Source organism: Lissotriton vulgaris, chromosome 6 (assembly GCF_964263255.1).
Source record: "Lissotriton vulgaris chromosome 6, aLisVul1.2, whole genome shotgun sequence".
NCBI classification, from domain to species: Eukaryota; Metazoa; Chordata; class Amphibia; order Caudata; family Salamandridae; genus Lissotriton; species Lissotriton vulgaris.
Window position 1 is genome coordinate 1,865,467,047 of NC_141694.1, and position 16,625 is coordinate 1,865,483,671.

The following is a 16,625-nucleotide window of genomic DNA, read 5'->3' on the forward strand; positions in this document are numbered from 1 at the left end:
GTGGGGTTTAAGTTATAATTAGCTCAGGTAAGTATAACTGCTGAATTCCTATGGTTTTGTAAGAGTGAAATGTGAGTCTAACTATAACGGCCCTGTGAGCTTTGGTCTTTTTAGTGAATTTCTATGGTTTTTATAGTGCTATTTCGTAACAATAACATCTCTGTAACCTCTGTGTTTTTCAGTGAAATATATATATATATATATATATATATCATCGTTCATCATTAGTTCTGTATTTCGATTAGCATCAGCAATCATAAAAATACAGTAAACACATAAATAAATTCATGATATAGCATAACAATCAACAAATTTACTAAATCATACATAAGCGAAATACACCCCTACTAAAAAATCTAGATAAATAACAAACTATTTCAATATTATCTAAAAATTGCAAATATACAAGAGCTGGCACGCGTAATAGACAAATATATTTATGTTGAAGGTCGGCCCATATAGGGCAAATTAAAACAATGTGCAAAGTGTCTAGTGCAGAGGACGCATCACGTGTACAAGAGGGGGGTCTGATGGCTTGTGCCATCCTACTAATAATTGAGGGAAAATTTTCAAAAAATGTATGTTAAAAACCTTCAGTGCATAACTGCCATATCCAGTTTGAGGTAAAGTTAAATTTTTCCCATAGATTTCACCATAACATAATGCGTATACAAATGTTTATGCGGGGAACCTAAGGTTCTAATTCCCTTAGTATGTACCTAAATGCTCTCATAACCCCTGCATATCTGATTTAGAAATCAGCTCTGGATCATTAGAAAAATGTGGTTTATCCAAATTTGTCAGTGTTGTTTTTATATAAATTAACCAAGGTATGACAGGCTATGTTGCACCTGCAGACAATCTCTCAGAATCAATCCGTTGAATTCCAACTCATTTTTTACCCATATCGAAAGCCATAAAAATATAGGAACCAAATGTATGTAATCATCAATAAAGCCTGCACCTATCTCATCATGTACTATTTCTGCAGGTGCATGCTGCGCAATTCATAACAGTTTTCTGAAAAATTAATTTTCCGCCTCTTGAATAATAACTGAAGTTTGCGATTCCCAAACCACTGCTCCGAAGGATACAGTTGGACCACACTTTACATTATAAAAGTGTATTACAGACTTTACTTGGCTATAGCGTATATGCCTAGAGAAGGTATCAAAACTGGAAGAGACACAATTAAAAGATTGGGTGTGTGCTTTCAAAAAGGGATCTCAGGACAATTATTCCTCCAGCAAGATGCTTAATTAGGAAAATGTATCTGCCTTTCCCATGACATGATCCCTTATTGCCTAGGTTTAAGTTTAATTATTTCTAGGTTCCATTATCATAGTATATGATTTATAATAATGATCTTTAGGCCCAGACTTTCCATAAAATCGGCAAAAGGCAAAATAAAAGTTGTAGGCCACTACTTGTGCAGGAGATAAGAACATAATCATCCGCTTACAGCATACAGGGACCATTCTGTGTTCTACCTTCAGCACACCTTCATAATATTCCCTTAAAAACTGATCTAATTGATTAATGTATAAAATAAGACGCATCTATCTAGATATACATAAATATACACACACATATATATATATATATATATAATATACATAAGTGAACGAACTGGATTAATAAAAATCCTTACTGTTTGGATCTCATACTGTCATACTCTTGTGACACTACATGAGTGCTTGGGCTTCCAATTCTATAAATATTACTTAAAGGTGGGGTCCTAGTCCCAATCTGTAAATAACACCTCCGATATTAGGCGGTTCTTAACCAAATAGCATCATCCTCCATAATATTACTATTGATAATTACACTATACCCACAGTATATATCTTGTTCCTCATGAGGTGCGAAAATGAAACCACCACTACCATCTATAATTTGCTAATATGGAAAGCTGTAGTAAGCCCTTGCATCTTGGGAAAGCCGTAGTAAGCTCTTGGATCTAGGAACAGCTGTTGTAAGCCCCTGGATCTAGTGCAAGTAAGCTCTTGGATCTAGGGGGAGATTTTAGTAAACTCTTTGATCTAGGGAGAGCCGTAGTAAGCTCTTGGATCTAGGGAGGGTTGTAGTAAGCTCTTGGATCTAGGGTGAGCTGTAGTGAGCCTTTGTATCTCCAAACAGCTGATGTATGCTCTTCAATCTAGGGAGTGCTGTAGTAAACCTTTGTATCTCAGGAGAGCTGTAGAAAACCCTTGGATCTAGGAACAGCGTATCTCATGGGGGAGTAATAAGTCAGGGTCCGGAGGTGGTGTAACACCGAAGGAACACTTTGTCCATCGCACTGGAACTGGATTCTCTGATTAGATTGTCTTCAAAATGCTACAAATATAAACAAAAAGACAGTAGGAAGAGACAGCACTACTGCCTTGGGGACGCTTTGTTCTCATCTAATCCTGTTATGGTTGCTAAGCAGACCAAGATCATAATATTCAGACCCTTTCGCTCTGGTGGATGTTGGAGTTACTCTAAAAGTCCTGAATAAGTGCTCACTCTAGCCATGACAGCCAGGAAATTAGACTCAACTCAGTCCCATGAGCTGCAAGTGGGTTAACATTCTTCAAATCCTGTGCCTGACCTGGGACTTCAGCTATGATCTCGAAATTTAGGCACACTATTTCTGAACCCTTATCATGAAACCGCTCTCTCCCACGGTCAAGCTTTCGAAAACTTTCGAATGAGTAATTCTTTTACCAAACCCCAACATTACTCCATCCTTACAAAATGTCGACCAAACCACACCTGAAGGATTGGTGCACCTTATCCCACACTGGGAACAGCACTTCTTTCTGCCTGGACAATCACGGTCATCTTCGCACTGCTGCGCAGGCAGTTGGAGCTCACACTCGGCTGGTGGTGGTGGGCATATTCCTGTTTTCACTGTAACTGAGAAAAAAAGTATGTTTTTTAATTTACATTATTATTTTTCAGGCACACTTCCAAAATCTGATTGGCAGCTGGGTAGAGCAGAATGTTATAAATCCATCACAGTTGATGAACAAGTCAAGTAATCAAAGTGCCTTTCAAAATACAAAGGGATTTAAACAGTTTATAATGGTTTGAGAGGTAACAAAAACAGAAGCGTGCACTTGATTATGAAAGGAGCAGATTACAACATATTATGTGTAAGAAGTTGGTTAATTAGTTAATTAGTTGAGAGGAGTGGAAGCCCCACTCAAATAATAAATAGTATCCTTGTCAGGGTGAACCACAAGTGTATCTAAATATACCTGTGCTTAATCATCTGTTAGTCTGGCACAAAAGCATTTAGAATTAATTTAGAGGCAATGTATAAAGTACTTCTTTTATCACTTTAACAGTACTATAATGAAAACACACTAGACAAATCCCAAACCAATTAAAGAATAGGATAAAATGTAATAAATAAAATGTAATCAAAACAACAAAAATCCAATTAATACAGCTGGAAATATGTGTTTTTTAAAATTGTAGGTAAAAATAGCTAGAGATACACACAGAGTCACTCAGGGTTATCTGACTATGCTGGACCAAGGGAAAGTCATACGTTCCTTCCAGCCACAATGAAGCAGGGGCGGAAGGATGGACCAGGTTCATCCATCTGAAGAGTTACCTTCTCAAGTCCTCATGAGCAGCTGTTGTTCACATGGGGGGGCGCAAAGAGGTCATTGTCAGCATGAGAAGCAAGTTGGGTGTCACGGACAGTTGCTGGTTTGGCGTGAAGAGCCGGTAGTAGCTGGAGCTTCATGTTAGTGGTCATAGCGGGCTGATGCTGTCAGCATGAAGAGCAAGTCTCACTGCAACTTAGCATTGGCGGTCATCGCAGGTGATCGCAGTCGGCACAAAGTGCAGGTTTTGCTGGAGCTTCATGCTGTTGGCCATCATAGATGGTCGTTGTTCAGCAGAAACTTGTTTGCAAGGAGTTGGGAACCTCTGTATCTTCTCCTTGAGTCAGAGGACTACACTCTGACTCCAACCAAGGTTTCAGGACCTGAGGGCCACCTCTTAGGAATCAGGACTCACTTAGGCAGAGGCCAGCAGCTGGGCTGATCCTGCTAAATCTAATTATTGCTGGTTAGCTGGGCAGCTGCAGGGCAGGCCTCTGGAAGCTTGGTGTGTCTCTGTCGCTCAAACAGGAGGTTAGACAAATGACACTTGGAGTCACGTCTTGGGGGCATGAGTTCAAGGCAAGGAGATCCGATTTTCTTTCTGATTTGCAATTTACACAACACATTCAAATTATTATAACTTGCGAACCTCAATTCACAGTGTATACAACTCGATAGCCATAGTACATTAACTATAACTCTCCAATCTACCATGCTATGTGTCCTCACAAAAGAGTTGATTTGTGTTGTCATTAGTGTTCTTGGAAATAATATTATTTTACATGGTATAAGGGAAATATTATAAAACGGTGTAAGTAGTGCATGGAGTAGGAACAAGTTATGTAGTGTCGCTACCGAGTTAAAGACACTGTGGATAGTGCTGGGCAATTTATTTGAACGCTTTGCGTAAATTATAACTTAAATGAATAAGTATAATTTATTAACTTTAATTTTTGTGTTCTTAACCTTTTTTTGTAGATAAAGAATAAATCAGGCTATATTATTTTAAAGGTGGTGGCTAAGTTATAAATTTAAGGTATAACTATGACTGAAGAATTTCTAAATGTTTGTGTATTTTAAGTGTGGTATGTATGGAAAGAATAAATAAGGTTTTCCTGAATATAATAATGGTGTAACCTTTCATTTTTTTATTGAGTTTCAATATTTTTTTTATTTTAAATAAAACAAGGTTATAAATGGTAGAGTTTGCTATCAACTAATGGAGCGTAATTAAGTGGAGTGTAGCACAGTAGAGTGGAGAAGAGTGTTTGCCGTAAAGTGTACTGTTGTAGAGTATAGTGTCATAGATTGGAGTAGAGTGGAGTAGAGTTGAATGTGGTACAGTGGATAGGCATACAATGGAATAGCGCACACTGCACTTGCAGTGGAGTGTTGTACAGTGGAATGAGGTAGATTGCAGTGGGGTAGAGTGGAGTGGTGTAGAGTAGAGTGGAGTACTGCAGTGTTGAGTAGAATGGACAGGAGTAGAGCCAATTGGCATAGCAAAAGGTGGAGTAAATTATTATATAGTCTAGTGGAATGTTGTACATAACAGTGGTGTGAAGTGCACTGGAGTGGACAGGCATAGTGTTGAGTTGAAAAAATTCTTAGAAATTGGAGTGAGTTCTTCTACAGTACAGTGAAGTGTTGTGTTGTAGATTGTTGAGATGTTTCGCACATGTGGAGTAGAATATTCTCTACAGGAGTGACAGGACATAGAGTGAAGCAGAGGGGTGTAGAGTGTAGTGGAAGGGCATGTAGTAGAGTACAGTGTTGTTATAGTCGCACAGAGTGTATTAGTGTCTTGTATAGAGTGGAGGTGCATAGAGTCGAGTGTAGTAGGATGGTGTAGAGTCAAGTCAAGTCAAGTCAATAAATTTGTATAGCGCGCTACATACCCAGAGGGTCTCAAGGCACTTGAGGAAGGGTGGGGAATTATTTGTCAAATATCCACGTTTTAAGTTGCTTTCTGAATGCTAGGTGGTTCTGAGTAAGGCGAAGATGAGTGGGAAGTGAGTTCCAGGTTTTAGCTGCCAGGTAGGAGAAGGATCTACCTCCCATGGTGGTTTTGTTGATGCGAGGTACAGTGGCAAGGGCTAGGTTGGAGGATCGTAGCTGGCGGGAGGGGGTGTAGAAGGACAGTCGTGTGTTGAGGCATTCGGGTCCGATTTCGTAGAGTGCTTTGTGTGCGTGGGTTAGGAGCCGGAAAGTAATCCTCTTATTGACGGGGAGCCAGTGGAGGTTTTTCAGGTGGCCAGAGATGTGTTCTTTACGCGGTATGTCTAATATGAGTCTGGCTGAAGCGTTCTGGATGCGTTGGAGTTTTTTCTGGATTTTTGCAGTGGTACCGGCGTAGAGGGTGTTTCCGTAGTCCAGTCGGCTCGTGACCAGAGCGTGAGTGACTGTTTTTCTAGTTTCGGTGGGGATCCAGCGAAATGTTTTTTTGAGCATGCGAAGAATGTTGAAGCAAGATGAAGAAACGGCGTTGACTTGTCTGTTCATCGAGAGTGAGGAATCCAGGATGACGCCCAGGTTGCGTGCGTGGTCCGTCGGGATAGGTGCTTTTCCAAGGGCCTCTGGCCACCAAGAGTCATCCCAGGCAGAGGGGGAGGTGCCTAGGATGAGGACTTCTGTTTTGTCTGAGTTCAGTTTCAGACGGCTGTGCTTCATCCATTCGGCTACTTCTTTCATTCCTTCATGCAGGTTGGTTTTGGCCGTGTTCGGATCTTTGGTGAGTGATAGGATCAGTTGAGTGTCGTCGGCGTAGGAGATGATGTTGAGGTTGTGTTGGCGTGCGATGGCCGCGAGGGGGCTCATGTATACGTTGAATAGGGTGGGGCTGAGTGAGGACCCTTGGGGTACGCCGCAGATGACTTCAGTGGCCTCTGACTTGAATGGTGGGAGGCGGACTCTCTGGGTTCTTCCGGTGAGGAACGAGGTGATCCATTCCAGTGCTTTTCCATGGATTCTGACGTTTCTGAGGCGTTGTAAAAGGGTGCTATGACAGACCGTGTCGAAGGCTGCGGAGAGGTCGAGGAGGATGAGGGTGACTGTGTCTCCATTGTCCAGTAGAGTTCGAATGTCGTCTGTTGCTGCGATGAGGGCGGTTTCAGTGCTGTGCTTGGCTCGGAAGCCGGATTGTGAGGAGTCGAGGGATTTGTTGGTTTCGAGGAATGCAGCGAGCTGGTTGTTGACCGCTTTCTCGATGACTTTGGCCGGGAATGGAAGGAGGGAGATAAGGCGGTAGTTTTTAAGTTCGGTGGGGTCAGCTGTGGGTTTCTTCAGGAGGGCGCTGAGTTCGGCATGTTTCCAGCTTTCCGGGAAGGTTGCGGAGTTGAGGGAGCAGTTGATGATGTCTCGGAGGTGCGGTGCTATAATGGAGTCTGCTTTGTTGAAGATGTGGTGAGGGCATGGGTCAGTGGGGGATCCTGAGTGGATAGAGTTCATCAGACGGATGGTGTCCTCAGTGGAGATTGGCTTCCAGTTATTGAGGATGTTCAGGGGGTGTGGGGGTCCTGCAGGGGGTTGGGTGGGTAGGTCATCGGGTCGGTTGTGGAAGCTGTTGTGGATGTCTGCAATTTTGTTGTGGAAGAATGAGGCAAGGGAGTCGCAGAGGGCTTGAGAGGGGGTGATGTCATTGGAGTTGGCCGAGGGGTTGGTAAATTCCTTGACGATGTTGAATAATTCCTTGCTGTTGTGGACGTTGTTATCGAGTCGGTTCTTGAAAGCGGCTTTCTCGGCATTCCGGATCAGTTGGTGGTGTATGCGGGTGGCGTTTTTGAAGGCGTCCTTGGTGCTGGTGGTTGGGTCTTTTTTCCAGGCCTTTTCAAGGGAGCGGCAGAGTTTCTTGGATTTCTTAAGATCACCATTGAACCAGGAGGCCTTCTTGCTGCCTAGTTTGATTTGTCGTTTTTTCAGTGGTGCTAAGATGTCGGCGCTGTTGGATAACCATTGGGTGAGGTTGGTGGCTGCTTGGTCTGGGTTTGAGGAGTGAGCTGGGGGGTTTTGAAGAAGCGATGAGGAGATCTGGTCGATGGTGATTTTGTTCCAGTTTCTTTGCAGAGTGGGTTGGGGGTGGTTGTTGGAAGTGGGCTTGTTGTAGGTAAAGTGAACGCAGCTGTGGTCAGTCCAGAGGAGAGCTGTGGTGTGGCTGAAGGAGACATGTTTGCTGGAGGTGAAGATAGGGTCGAGTGTGTGACCTGCGATGTGGGTGGAGGTGGTGACAAGTTGTTTAAGTCCGAGGTTGGCGAGGTTGTCCAAAAGGGTGGTGGTGTTGCGGTCGTTGTTCTTTTCAAGGTGAAAGTTGAGGTCTCCCAAAAGGATGTAATCCTTGGAGCGGAGCGCGTGTGGAGTGATGAAGTCCGTGATGTTTTCACTAAACTGTGCGCGGGGTCCTGGTGGCCTGTAAAGGAGGGTGCCTCTGAGTGTGGTTTTGGGGTCGATGTGGATCTGGAAGTGAAGGTGTTCAGAGTTGGCAAGATTGTCGTCTGAGCTGGTTGAGATGCGGATGGATTTCTTATGGACGATAGCGATACCTCCTCCTGTGTGGCCGGTACGGTCCTTGCGTATGATCTTATAGTCTTCCGGGATGGCAATGGTGATGTCTGGAGCTGATGAGGCGTTCATCCATGTTTCTGTTAGGAAGGCGACGTCCGGAGAGATGGTGTCTAGTAGATTCCAGAGGTCAATGGCGTGCCTGTGGACCGATCTGGGGTTGAGCAGGATGCATTGTAGGTGGTTGGGGTCGGATATCTGTTGTGTGATCGTAGATGAGGAGTTGTTCTTGGTGCCGTCGAACTTGCAGGAGTTGCAGGAAAAGGTTCCATGGGTGTGTCCAGGGGCGGCTTGGACGCAGTTGAGGGAACGGCCGGAGTTGAGGGCTAGGAGGGTGGTGGCATCATAAGTAATGCGGTAGGGGTGGACAGTACGAGGACCAGGGGCTCTGGCGCTGGGCGCGGGCCAGGCGCGGACGGGCGGAGACGGGCTTACCTTTGGCGCACCTTCGGCGCGAATGGGGCGCGGTCGCTGCACGTGGACGCTGCGCGTTAGAAGATCTACCATAAGTAGTTAGAGGAGGGGGAGGGGCGAGGGGTGGTCAGCTGGGAGGCGGGATGCGGGGTGGAGCTGCAGGCAGGGACAAAACAACAACAACAAGATGGCAGGCAAAGCGGAAGTGAGGACGACGGGGCTGGGGTGGGCAGGGTCGCCGGTCTAGTCAGTACAGCAAACAGCCAAGCCAGCAAATAAGTAACAAGTGCACCGAACGAGGATAAAGTCCTAGCACACAACAACAATGCAAATTAATTACAATAGCGCTAGCGTTAGACTCAGATCCACCTAATTAAGCGTAGGCACAGTAGCGCTAGCGTTACATTAAAATTCGACTAATTAGGCGCAGGCACAATAGCGCTAGCGTGAGGCTGCAATTCAAAGTGCAGGCAAGCGTAGGCACAAGCGTGGGTGAAGCAACGATACCACAGGAGGCTTGGAGGAGCGTGGTGGGAGCGACCTCAGCAGTTGGATGCAGAGCGGTCACAGCGCTTCCCTGGGCGAAACGATACTCTACTCTGTTGTGGGAGGGGTGGTCAGCTGGGAGGCGGGATGCGGGGTGGAGCTGCAGGCAGGGACAAAACAACAACAAGATGGCAGGCAAAGCGGAAGTGAGGACGACGGGGCTGGGGTGGGCAGGGTCGCCGGTCTAGTCAGTACAGCAAACAGCCAAGCCAGCAAATAAGTAACAAGTGCACCGAACGAGGATAAAGTCCTAGCACACAACAACAATGCAAATGAATTACAATAGCGCTAGCGTTAGACTCAGATCCACCTAATTAAGCGTAGGCACAGTAGCGCTAGCGTTACATTAAAATTCGACTAATTAGGCGCAGGCACAATAGCGCTAGCGTGAGGCTGCAATTCAATGTGCAGGCAAGCGTAGGCACAAGCGTGGGTGAAGCAACGATACCACAGGAGGCTTGGAGGAGCGTGGTGGGAGCGACCTCAGCAGTTGGATGCAGAGCGGAGTGGAGTGTTAAACATTGCTATACAGTAGAATAAAGTGTTGATCACTGGACTAGAGTGTAGTCTAGTCCAGTGGAGCAGAGTGATCATTTTCTAGTGTACAGTGGCTTGGAATCAAGTAGAATGGACTGGCGTACTATACAGTGGAGTAAAGTGTTGTTAAGTGGTGTGGTGTGTGTAACAGAGGACTGGACTGCTGTGTTGTAGAGTGTCAGAAAGTGTTGTAGAGTGGAGTACAGTAAAGTGGCACAGAGTGGATTAAAGTATTGCACAGTGAAGTGGCTTGGAGTACAGAAAATTGCAATACAGTACAGGAGAGTGGGATAGGCTGTCGTACAGTTGAGTTACATGGAGTAGTGTACAATGGAGTGCTGTAAGTAGAGTAGTGAAGTACAGTGGAGTAGTGTCTGGTAGAGTATATTAACTGTGGGGTGGCCTAGCGGGAGATACATAGAGTGCTGTAGAGTAGAATATAGTGTTGTACAGTGACATTGAGCATAGTAAATTGTTGCACAGTGTAGTGTTATACAGCGGAGTCTAGTGAAGTACACTGGAGGGGAATAGATAGTTGTTGATGGAGAATATTGTTGTTGAGTAAAGCATAGTGGAGTGGCATGGAAAGAAGTTGGGTAAAGAGGAGTGGGGTAGAATGAATTAGCATATAGTGTAGTGATGTAGAGTGTAGTGGCATACATGCAATAGCGTACAGTGGAGTGGAGTGGCGTACAATGGAGTGGCATAGAGTAGAATACCATACACTTTGGTGCCATAGAGTACATTGCTGTAGATTGGAATAGTGTACTGTAGAGTGGCATTGACTGGAGTGGGGCACAGTTGAGTTGCATACTCTGGAATAACATTAAGGGGAGTGACATACACAGGAATGGGTACAGTGAAGTGGCACAGAGTTGAGTGGCATAGAGAATAGTGGGGTAGTGCAGAGTGGCATACAGTGGAATGGAGTAGAGGGGAGGGGTGTAGAGTGGAGTGGCATACAGTGGAATACAATAAACTACAGTAGCATACGCTCAAATAGCATACAGTGGAGTAGTGTTGAGTGGAGTGACGTACAGTGAAGTGGCGTACACTAAAGTGTCATAGATTGGAATAGTGTACAGTAGAGTAGTGTAGAATCCAGAGTGGCATAGTGGGGTAGCGTACAGTGGAATCACGCATAGTGGAGTGGCATACAGTGGAGTCCAGTAGAGTGGAATGGCATGTGTTGAATAGAGTAGAATTAAGTGGCGGAAAGTGTGGTTGCATACAGTGGAATAGCGCAGGGTGGAGTTGGGTACAGGGGAGTGGCATAAAGTGGAGTAGTGTATAGTTGGTTGGCTTAGAGTGGAATAACGTAGAGTGAAGTAGACTGGACTGGCATAAAATAGAATAGCATGCAGTAGAGTGGAGTAGTGTAGAGTGCAGTGTGGTAAAGTGTAAGAGCATACAGTGGAGTAGCATAGAGTGCATTGCGGTGGAGTAGGGTGTCGTTAAATGGAGGGAGGTACAGTGTAGTAGCATAAAGCACAACAGCATAGAATTGAGTGCCATAGAGTGCAGTGGTATAGAGTTGAATAGTATACAGTGGAGTGTCATACAGTGGAGGGTCAAAGAGTATAGTGGCGTAGAGTGGAATAGCATAAAGTGGAGTGGCATACAGTGGAGGAGCTTAGAGTGGAGTCACATATTGTCGAACAGTGTAGAGCATTGTGGCAAGAGTAGTTGCTTACAGTGGAATAGTGCAGATTAGGGTAGTGTAGAGTGGACTAGCGTGGAGTGCAGTTGCACAGAATGGAGGGGCATAAAGTGTAATGCCATCGAGTAGAGGGACATAGAGTGTAATGACATAGAGTGGAGTAATTTAGAGTAGAGTGGTGTGGAGTGTATTGGTGTTCTGTAGAGGGGTGTACAGTGGAATACTGTAGATTTGAGTGGCATAGACTGAAGAGGCATACAGTGGTGTGGCATAGAGTGGAATAGCATAGAGTGGAGTGTTGTACAGTGAAGGTGCATGCAGTGTAATCGTGTAGAGTGGAATGGCATGCAGTCAATTAATCAATTAGGGTTGGTAAAGCTCAACTACTCACCGGCAAGGATCTCTAGGTGCTGTGGGGGAGGGGGCTTCTCGTTTGATTGCTTGGGTCATCCAAAGAGCCAGTTCTTGAGGTCCTTTCTGAATTTGAGCAATGTGGGGGTGTGCCAAAGGTGGAGGTCGTTTCAGGCCTTGCTGCGAGGTAGAAGGACTCTCCTCCCGTTCTAGTTTTGTAGATGGGTAGAGCGGTGGCTAGAGAGAGGTCAGATGATTGAAGGTGTCTTGTGGGTACGAGGAAGGAGAGGTGGTTGTTTAGGTATGTTTGTCTGGTGTTGTGGATGGCCGTGTATGCGTGAGTGAGGAGTTTGAAGGTTATTCTTCTATCCACAGGTAGCCAGTGGAGATCACAGAGGTGTTCGGTGATGTGGCTGTGATGGGGGATGTCTAGGATCAGTCTGGCTGCGGCGTTCTGGACGGTCTGGAGTTTGCGATGCAGTTTTTTGCTGATTCTGGCATAAAGAGTGCTGCTGTAGTCCAGTCTACTACTGATGAGAGTGTGTTGAAGCAGGCCAAGGATACAGGGTTGATCTTGAGAATTATTGTGAGCAACGAGTCTAGTGTGATGTTAGCATTTCATGTGTGACCCCGGTCAAGGAGGGAGCGAATGTCATCTGTGGCAACGAGTAGGGTTGTCTCGGTGTTGTGGCTGCTGCGGAATCCGGATAGGGAGATGTCCAGGATGTTGTTAGCTTCTATGAAGTTTGCTGTGAATCGAAGCAGAGAGATGAGCTTGAGGTTTTTGAGGTCTGTCGGGTCTGTGGAGGGTTTCTTGAGGAGGTATTGACTTCGGCATGTTTCCAGTCATTGGGAAATGTGATGGTTTCAAGGGAGCAGTTGATTGTCCAGCGTATTGTGAAAGATGTGGGGTGGGCAGGAGTCTGAGGTTGCTCTAGAGTGGATGCTCTTCATGGTCTTCAAGGTGTCTTTTGTTGTAAGTGGTGTCCAAGTGAGCAGGGTCTGCTGGGTGGCGTCGCTAGGAGGGGGAGCTGGAGTGGTGCAGAGGTCTTGGTTATCGAAGTTGTCATAGATCATCTTAATCTTGAGGTGAAAAATAGTTGCATATTCTGTGGCGGAGGACTTGGGAAGGTGGGGCGTCATTTGTTTTGCTGCATGGTTTGGCAAATTCATTGCTGATGGGATTTCCTCTTTGTGGATTTGGTGAGTTGGTGGTGTGCTGTGGTGGCTGCTCTGTAGACGGTGTGTGTTTCTGAGGTTATGTTGTTCCTTCATGTCTCTTCAAGCCATCAGCAGGAGCGTTTGGATTCTTGGAGTGCAGGGGTGAATCAGCTTGCTTTCTTGATATGTTGTCCTGCGGCTTTCTTGAGGGGACGAGTGTGTCACTGCAGTTTGTGCTCCTTTTTGCAATCCTTAAAGGTTGCTATTCACTACAGTGCATTCAAATGGGGTCCATTTCCCAGAATCATGTTTCCCTCAGGACGCCCCTAAGGGGCCTGTTGTGCTCACTCTGCCCTCATGATTGTATTTTCAATTCTTTTTCAGGACAAAGGGACCAAATCCCTAAGCCTCCTATAAGCTACCAAAACACAATGTTCAAGTTGTCAACAACCAATCAGGATTCACTAATCTGCTTCAAATTGGATACTTCGAGCATATCTGCTCACCAACTATCCAGATATCTATACTATATGAACCTTAATTTCTCAAAAATTACTGACCGTATTTTAACCAATCAAACCAAGCATTCTTTCTGGACCAAGATCTAGCTTTCTGCCAAATATGGTGACATTCTGTTCAGCGGTTTTTGCAATATTGTGTTCTAAACAAATTACAGAATATGTATTTTTCAACCCCCCCTTTAACAGATCTCCCTGTACCTGTCCATTTACAAACTCGGCAAAAAAAGTGGGGATTTGTCAAATTACGCAAAACTTATTGGCAACCCTATAAAATATTTTATTCAAAATTAAGTTGAATCCAGAGGCATTTTTTTACCATTGGGTGATCTCCACCATCACCGCTAAACTGCGATTGGAACTGCATGATGATTTTTATGCTCAATATGCTACTCCATGACCTGACACTTTAACTTTTCACAAAATAATAAGGTTGCTGGTGTTGAAGGGTGGAAAGACTGGGATCAATCTGTTTTTCTGAGATTTCCAAACAAAAAGCATGCGATTTTTGACTTTGAAGGTGAATTTCCCTAAATTGGTTAATTAGTTAATTAGTTGAGAGGAGTGGAAGCCCCACTCAATGCCGAAAGTTAATGCATCTTCCTCTTCATTGGATTCAGAATAAGCAAACCTACCACGGTTATTCATTCCCCTCAGACTGCCTCAATGGATTGGGAGATTCAACATCCCTTATGTGGCTGAGGCCAGAGCTAGGTGTCTGCGATGTCTGGTAAAACCCGGCAATAAAGTTTGGTGTAAAATAAAAAGCAACAGACTATGAAAACCTGACTACTGTATATCTGCTCCAGTAGGAACTTAACTATTTCACGAGGTTTGACTCTGGAGCAGCCAAGATAAATGAATTCTAAATGTTGTTAAAATTGCTATTCTATTGAGCTGCATCATCCTCACTGGAGTCACTATTCAGAACAAAAGACATGGTTGGAGGCCAATGACTTCTCAATGAAAGTGATTTATTGATGGAAAACAAGCCACAGTTCCAGTTCCTCAAAAACAAAGAAAACAGGGGCATATTTACTAGCCCCTATCAGCACAGGAACGTCACTTTTTTGACATTCCTGTGGCGATAAGGGACTCGACTGCTTTACAAGGCGGCATTAAGCCACTTACTATGGCTTAACACCGCCTTGTAAAAAAGGCACTCTTTCAAGCTATGCTCAGCTAGAAAGCAACAGGCAGTAAATCAACTTTCTACAATGTGACGCAGGTCACAGGGCTTTCGGTTGTAAGCCCTTCATTGCCATTGTGGTCTGTGGTGGTATGCAATCTGTAGGCCTGTGATGTGATCATTGTCACGGTTTCGGGCATCAGAGACTTCATCCCTGCGCGATTTCAGACATCTGTCATTCACACGCAAAAGATCCCACACTCTAGGCGTATGTGGGAGTGGATGCAAGCAAGTCTGATTTGGAACCTAGTTCTCAGTAATAGTAAGTGTTAGACCTCTAATCTCTGGTGCTATGTATATTGTGCTTTGGCTCCTCACTGCGCTAACCTCCCCCACTGTGACACCCCAGGCCCTGGCTGCATGTCTCTGGCCCTATTAGAATTCGAGCTGTAGCATTTGTTCCCCTGTGAAATGGGTCCAAAAGATGAGCAGGCCAGCCAGGGTTCTTGTTCCCTTGTGAAGTTGATCCAAATATCCGAGTTAACAGCAAAGTGAAGACTATGGGCCTCATTTATGAGAAGTGACGCATCGCTGCGTGAAAACAGTGATGCGTCACTTCTCAGTGCGCCCTCCTTGCGACATGATTGATGCGTCATATTTACTGTATGACGTATCATGTCGCAAGGAGTTACAGATACGTCAGTATTTCTGACGGATCTGTAAGCGCAAAAGTGACGCATTGCTGGAGTGTGTCACAAAAGTAACGCAACTCCAGCAATGTGTCCTCTCCCATGGGACAAGCCCCATGTGAAAGGGCCTGCGTCAGTTTTTTACCCCTGCTGTGAGGCAGGCGTAAGATATTGACGCATTTGCATCCTAGAAGTGGCGCAGTGAAATCTTATAGATTTCACTGCGTCAGTTCTATGACCCTTTCTTGCGTCAGAACGCCCACCCTGCATACATTATACCTTGCGCAGGTATAATGTGGGGCAAGGGTTTACAAAGTGACGCATCTGCCCAGATGCGTCACTTCGTAAATATGTTGCAACAAGGCACATTTTTTACGCTGCTGGTGCGTCACAAAAAGAGACGCAGCGGCGGCGTAAAAGTGACGCACGGCCTCATAAATAAGGCCCTATGTGCTTACGGTGGACAGTTCTCTGATAGATGATGGTTTTCAACAAGTTAAATAAGATGTCCTCCCAGCTGTCAGTATTTGTTCATGAACAGCATTTCAAATATGCTTGTACTATGTTGTACTAAGATCCAGTGGGGGCGATTTCCGAGTCAAAGCCAGAGAGCTTCGTGAATGATCCTAAACCACTATATCTCAATCGTGGATGAAGAGGTACAAGAAATAATAGTGGGAATGAGGACCACAATAAAGCAAACATTTGATGCTTGTGGCTTTCTAACTCTCCGTCCACTTTTGAAGGGAGGAGACTAGTGTGGTGAAATGGCTTAGTGCAATCTTAAAATGACTTTGGAATTGGAGATCATAATACATCTATTAAACAATAAGGATTATTTATTACACTGGTTGTGTATTTTGGGAAATGTTTTAGTCCAGATTTACTACCAGGTCACTAACAGTTGTGCCATGATCAAGCTGAAAACTTGGAAGACGCAAGCATGAGCTTAGTGTCATGCCTTTCACCATTAGGGTTGTACTGGGCCAATGGTAGTGCTGGCCTCAACCTCACTCCTACGTTTCAGCACATCTCGGAATTCCAGCTAAAAGAAACCATGGCCTCTCATTTACAGAACAGACTCCAGTGTCCCCACAATTGAGCAGACCAGGGAATCCCTGGCAAGAGCTGACAAACACACCCAACCCCTTCCTTGCAGGAATGGCTGCAAGGCTTGGGAACAAAATGCGGAATAACAGGGTAGAACGCTTCACCATGCATAAGGTGCTCTGAGCTCATGTATACTTGTGTACTGCGGACGACCATTTCCACACCTATAGGATTTTCCACATTACTGTGTCCTCCTGTCCAGCGTCCTCATGTATTTAACCCAAGACAGTCATATTCGCCCTAACGCTCCTGTGCCTCTATTGCTGGTGCCCTCATGACAGTGTGCTCAGGTCACAGCCCTGGTCACATCATCTGTGCCCCTCTATCACTGTACCTGCACATGATCCTCTTGTC

The 16,625-nt window shown here is 45.1% G+C and overlaps 1 protein-coding gene across 5 annotated transcripts in view; it reads right to left on the reverse strand.

Moving 5' to 3' along the window:
- Nucleotides 1-16,625, reverse strand: part of LOC147709688 (uncharacterized) — a 180,222-nt gene that overhangs the window by 54,590 nt on the left and 109,007 nt on the right. For 4 of the 5 annotated variants that reach the window (XM_086928203.1, XM_086928202.1, XM_086928199.1 and 1 more), the window contains one exon: nt 2,758-2,901. The exons of the other annotated variant lie outside the window; for it this stretch is intronic. In XM_086928203.1, the coding sequence (XP_086784329.1) occupies nt 2,758-2,901 (144 nt within the window). The remainder of the gene's footprint in view (nt 1-2,757; nt 2,902-16,625) is intronic. 5 annotated transcript variants of the gene reach the window in all.